Source organism: Lepidochelys olivacea (assembly GCF_965140295.1).
Source record: "Lepidochelys olivacea isolate rLepOli2 genome assembly, chromosome: 13".
Taxonomy (NCBI): Eukaryota; Metazoa; Chordata; order Testudines; family Cheloniidae; genus Lepidochelys; species Lepidochelys olivacea.
Genome location: NC_140423.1, coordinates 3,427,452 through 3,433,451, shown reverse-complemented (window position 1 = coordinate 3,433,451; position 6,000 = coordinate 3,427,452). Strand labels below are relative to the sequence as shown.

Below are 6,000 nucleotides of genomic sequence, written 5' to 3'. Positions count from 1 at the left end.
ACATACATTGACTTAGTTTGCAGGAGCGGCGCTCTGGCCCCAACCCCTATGGGACTCCTCCCTGCTTTGAGTGACGGGAGAAATGACCCCTCTCTTCCCCACACTGGTCTCTGCGTCGCCCCCCAGCACGCGCCCAGCGCAGTTCCCGGACTTTCTCCCCGGCAGGTCTCTCTCCCCAGCCGGGATCTGGTTCCATGCGCTTGGCCTGTCTCGCCTCTGAGCCTTGGCATCTGGCTTGGGGCTGGGCCCCGCAGCACCGTGCCCCCCCCCAGTCCTGCACACACCGCTCCCTCTCCCTCCCTCCCCACCCCCCCCAGCCCGCAGGTATGTGCCCTCATTGGCTTGTCTTCATCACCGCGCCCGCTCGGCCCCTCTGCCGGGCTCTCCGCAGCCGGCCCCATTGGCTGCCTGGCACAGAGGGGATGTCTCCCACCTGCTCCGCAGAGAGCCCCGTCCGGCCCACCGGAGCAGCCCGGGGGCCCGATCGCCTTGGGAGGGTGGCTCTGGCTCTGCCCGGCCAGGTAGGCGTCCTCGCGTCCCGGCCTTGCAGGGGCTCGTTGTCTGGCACCAGGTGCATGATTTGCTCCGTTGGGCGATTGCGTGAGAACCTGGCGGCGGCTTTGTTTACCGTCCCCGTTCCCTGGCTGGATTCCCCCCCCCCCCAGCCAGCTTGCACGGATAGGCGATCCGGGCTCCGGCAGAGCCAGCTGGGGCGGGGAGGGGGACGGGACGCTGCTCCCCGCCGCGCCCCAGGGGACTGTGCCGCTTCCCGGGGCTCTGGCTGGTGGCTGAGCCGGGTGCTTTGGAGTAGGTGTGTCTGACGGTGCCAGGTCCTGGGGAATGTAGGGCAGCCGGGGCGGGGAGGGAGGAGGCTGGTGCTGAGCTGGGCGGGGGATTGCGTTACTTAACTCCCGGGGCTGGAAAGCGCAGCCCCGCCGCCGTCCTGATCTCCATCCTTCCCGCGGAAGGGCACCGGGCGGCGGGGGGCTGCGAGATGAAAGCGGCCAGCTGCTGGCGGGGCACGACACTGGCCGGAGCAGCGGCCCCCCAGCACCCAGGGCGGGTGGCACAGCGGGGCTCTCCCGCGGGCTGCCCTGAGCCCAGCCCGGCCCCTGGCGCAGCCAGCCCTCCAGGGCAGGTAGGAGAATAACAAGTGTGTGTGTGTGTGTAGGGGGGGCGGTGCCTTCTGCAGCCGGCCAGGGCTTCCCAGTGCACCCGCGGCGGAGGCGCTGGGCGGTGACCCCCGGGCGGTCCGGCCGGCCCCTGGCCCGGGGGGCTGCATGGCCGTGGGGCGCTGGCTGCAGCTGGGGCGCTGGGGCGCGGAGGAAGCTCTGCCCTGCCCAGCGCTTCCACAGCCCGGGGAGCTGCAGCTCGGCCGCGGGGAGCTGGCCCTGCCCCCGGGGCCCCTGCCGCTGCAGGGCGTGGCCGGGGAGCTGCGGGCCGTTCACAGCCCGGCCTGCGGGCCCGTCTCGTGTCTCCGCAGACCCGGCGCTGACGGGGATGCCCCGGGGAGCTGCTGGCCCATGGCGACTTCCTGCCCCCTGGAGCTGAGGAGCCTCGGGAAGGGCCCTGGGGCCAGCCGGGGAGCGGCGCCGCAGGGAGCCGGGGGCTGCTCAGCACCGCGGACAGCTCCCAGCGCCGGCCTGGACAACGCCTCCTACCAGGCGCCGGAGGAAGAGGAAACCTGGTTCCGGAGCCGCGAGGAGGCGGGGAGCGGCCCCCGGGGAGGCGCCGCCCGGCCCAGGGCGCAGCGCGGAGACCTCTCGCCCCGGTCGGAGGATGGGCCCCTGCCAGAGCCCGCTGGCCACTCCGTGGACTATGGGTTCATTTCGGCCTTGATCTTCCTCGTGAGCGGGATCGTGCTGGTGGTGATCGCCTACACCATCCCCCGCCAGCCCCGGGTGGACCCCGCCGCAGTGACGGCCCGGGAGATGGAGAGGCTGGAGATATACTACGCGCGCCTGGGCTCCCACTTGGACAAGTGTATCATCGCAGGGCTGGGCCTGCTGACCTTGGGGGGCATGCTGCTCTCCGTGCTGCTGCTGGTCTCCATCTACAAAGGGGAGCTGTACCGGAGACGGACCTTCCCGGGCTCCAGGGGGGCAAGGAAAACCTACGGATCTATAAATCTGAGACTGAGGCAACTCAATGGCGATGGGGGACAATCCTTGGTAGAGAATGAAGTCATCCAGGTGACAGAGACTACAATTGTCAGCCAGGGTTCTTAGACCCCTCACTCTTGCTGTTTCAGCTTGGGCCTTCACTCTTCCTCTTTAGGTGAACAAACTGATAAAAGGGGTTTTTAAACTGTTCAGCATGGAGGTTTTACATTAACTCCATACCTCAGAGCAGAGTAGGACTATTGGACTTTCACGAAAATATCTGGGAGCAAAAGCAGACGTTGAAAATGCAGATCAGACACTCACCTGACTATTGAATATAACTAAGTACCTAGTCCAGCAGGCTTTTGGAAACCAACTGTTTCTTTTTTATTTCATTTTGGGAAGAGCTGCTTTCCTAAGCCCTAACATCAGAATGAAAGAAAACTTCAAGATATCTGGAAGTTCTCTGTGCCATGTACAATACTGTATCCCCATGACCTTTGACTGATGTGCAGCCAAGGGTAGCCTGCAGTAATGAGCACAGCCAAAGTTACATATCGGTGGTCCTCTGCTAGGTGATTTATGGAACACAAAGCACATTTGGAGTCTGTGTTTTGTGTTTTGTTTTTTTATGTCAGGTATAATTTCCAGCAGTCAACAACTTTTTAGCAATAGTTAATTGTAAAACTTGTGTGGCATAGAATCTGAGCTTTCACTGTTCCTAACTATAAGGGAAGAATATGTGGAAAAAGTGACCATTTTTACAAGTTATGTGAATATAAAAGACTTCTCCAATCCTTCACAATATTTGCATTGCACCTATCCTACTTCTGAAAGCAGGACAGAGACCTGGAAAACACACAATCCTCACTCCACCTGCCAGTCACACCAGCAAATCCACAGTCCTCAAGCCTTTACAAAAAAAAAAAAAAATCTGGTTCTTTGTCCAGAAGAAAAAACAAAACAGAAAAACGACTTGCATTTTAAACAGTTTCCAGATTTTCGTTTTAATTGAACTGGTCTTCCCCATTCAGAAGTCTGAGTCTGGTCATTTGTGCTGATGCCAGGAGACATGGTGTGCAATTAGGAGATGAAGTAACATTTTGGCAATAAAACCTGAAATATAAGTAAAGCACAATATTTTGCATAGAGAGAGAAAACACCAGTGTCAGGAGGAAGTTTAAAAGTGGAATTAGATCGGAAAGTAATCCCAACAAAAGGTGACATTTGCAGTGTACTGCAATAAATATATCATATATAATAGTATATAAATAAATATATACTATTAATGGCTTCATTCAAATGTGCCCAGGCACATACAAATACATATTTAAATAGCCAAACAAAAATGCTTACAAGCAAAAAAATAATTTTGCTTGTGACAGATTTGCTCATGTCATATTTTATTTCAGTGCTTCCAAAAGTTATCCCTAAAATAATTATCAAAGTTCTCCAGCTTTTGGGGGTTTGTCAATACACAGGCAGGTATTTTTCCTAGCAGTTTGAGGTTGGTTCTTGCTATCATTGTAAAGATACAGGGCCAAACTATGGTCTCTATCACCCTGGGGAAAAAACTCCATTGAAGTACCACATTCTTTAATGGTCTCCAGAAGTCATGATCTGTGTGTCGTTAATTACATCTCATATGCCGTGTTCTTTAACTCTCTGTCAAGCATTTAGAAGTCTTGGTGAAATCCTACTAAACACCTGATCCAAAACTGCACTGAAGTCAATAGGAGTCTTTCCGTTATCTTCACTGGGCTTTGGATCAAGACCCTAGCCTCTGGAGCTTGAGCCTCCTTCTGCTGAAATCAGTGGGAACCAGCAGTGCAGTCCTTACTCAGACCTCCTATCCCAACATTGTTGGGGAGGTTTGCTTGAGGAAGGTCTGCAGGACAGTAAACAGCGTGCACATCAGTGACTGAGGTTAAAATCAGTGGGCCAAATCAGTGCAGGTGTTGAGCAAATGCCATGCCCGCTGAAGTCAATCAGCCTGACCCTGTCAGGTGCAGACCAGTAACTGACACTGGTATCAGTAGGAGATCAGGGCCCTAAGTGCTTCCCAGAAGGTTCAGAATCAGGCTCAATGGGAGTGGATTTGGCCCCTTGGGATTAGTCATGTGAATAAAGGGCGCAGGAATCTGGCCCTAGGCTATAAACCTGATATAAGAACACAAAATCCACTTCCAATGGATGTCTGGATTAAAGACTAAACCGCTCCAATTAATTAAAAGAACCCCCGGAATACCAAATTACAGTGACAAGGAGACCAGTTCCGAGAATAAACCTGTTAAAGGAATAAAACTGTGATCATCAATTTCTATTACTTTAAATAAGATAAAATGCTTCTTAAGTGATGAAAGGATGAACCTGTTAGGAGATTAGATCTGCTGAACACCTGATTTATGTGAGTATAAGAAGGACTCCATTTGTATTATAACATAAGACTGTTTAAGAAGAGAATTTAATGGAATCAGGCTGTCATTGCTTTCTCTGTGTATTAATGTGTTATCCCTTAAGGAGGTCTGGAGGATGGGGAAGAAATCCCCTTGATTGAAATATAAATATTTAGGATGAATGAAGTGTATCTAGGGAAATAGTCCATTAGAGAGAGAGGCTGCAGCATCAGACATCTCGAGGAATTGAGAAAGATTTTTTTGAAAAAGTCAGCCAGATGCTGGTAAACTATAATGTGTACTCAATTTAAAGCCTCTCATTTTGCTGGCAAACATTCACCTCACATATGAGCACAGGTATCCACACGTGTCCAGCACTTGCTCTTTACATTGTGCTTTACTTCTATTTTCTCTTTTCTTTGTTCTGGTCTTTGCCCAGTGATTTGTTGAATTCATAAGATGGAGGAGAAAACCAACCCAGAGCGCTTGAAGCTATGGACTAAGCTGAATAATGGGCAACAATGTATTTAGCAAGTGATAATAAAACCCACAAACCTTCTAAAGTGAAGGGAAAATCTGTTCCTTGGCTGGGAAAATGTTTGATCTTAAGGCCAGAGCTGAAGGCCAGAGCTGATTTCTATTAGCTTGGGAGTCAGATAGGCCCTAGAGCCAAGGATCAGGGTTTATTTGATTCTTTTAGGGAAGGAAGTGAGTTTCCCTCACTTTTTCCACCCACTTAAATAAAATCACTGGATATTGGAAGGAACTTTGCAATCACTCTGCAAGACTCTTGACTATAGAGAGTCTTAATTCTGAAGTGGAATGAACCAAAATGAAACAGATCTCCACCTCAGTCTGTTTCACATGCCAGTTACATTGTCAGATCCTTTCACATTTACATGTAAAACCAGGTTTGTTTGTAAATGGGTAATTTTTTTCTGTCATGAGTTCTCCAGTAAGAGAAAAATAGAAGTTATCATGAGAAACAAGAAAAGGGCTATTTAATCAAGGCCTCCCTGCAATCTTTGCTGATTAGAATTTGTGGATTTCTGCCTTAGGAGTATAAAAAGAAAGAGTGCATGCATGATTGAGTGCTGGATTGTGTGGTGGTTTGCAGAGCTGCCCTTTACCATTACGGTACAGCAGCTGATCAGATGGGATCTGCCTTCCAGGGGCTATATTCTCCTGCAGCAGGATTCAAGTAACTTCCATTTACCTTAATAGGAATTACTAATATCCTGCAGAGGGAGAACAGAATACTCTTAGTGACCAAAATGGGGCCTGTGGATTTGGCCAATGGAATTGGGCCACCGTCAATATTAACGGAGTGGGGAGGCTCATGCCAATCGCATTCCTGGCTGCACGTATCAGGTTGGAGCATTGCATGCAGGACCTGTGGTCTTCACCCAGTATACCATATTAAAGATAAAGACAGCTGCCATCTGCTCCAGTTTATGCAAGTTATGCAGAGTTTGTGGCAGTTGCTAACATAACCGTTGGAT

The 6,000-nt window shown here is 51.4% G+C and overlaps 1 protein-coding gene across 2 annotated transcripts; it reads left to right on the top strand.

Annotated features, from left to right (window-relative positions):
* The first annotated feature begins 441 nt into the window (after window positions 1–441).
* On the top strand, window positions 442–3,332 carry TMEM74B (transmembrane protein 74B). 2 transcript variants are annotated; one of them, XM_084646346.1, is made up of 2 exons: window positions 442–521; window positions 1,484–3,332. In XM_084646346.1, the coding sequence occupies exon 2, from the start codon at window positions 1,524–1,526 to the stop codon at window positions 2,226–2,228; it is 705 nt and encodes a 234-aa protein (XP_084502472.1). In that variant the 5' UTR covers window positions 442–521; window positions 1,484–1,523; the 3' UTR covers window positions 2,229–3,332. The 2 variants fall into 2 exon arrangements, with proteins under 2 accessions (XP_084502472.1, XP_084502471.1); XM_084646345.1 differs by lacking the exon at window positions 442–521 and adding an exon at window positions 950–1,138.
* Window positions 3,333–6,000: the final 2,668 nt, after the last annotated feature.

Coding starts and splice junctions, on each gene's coding strand:
- TMEM74B (XM_084646346.1), top strand. CDS start 1,524: ATGGCGACTTCCTGCCCCCTGGAGCTGAGGAGCCTCGGGAAGGGCCCT.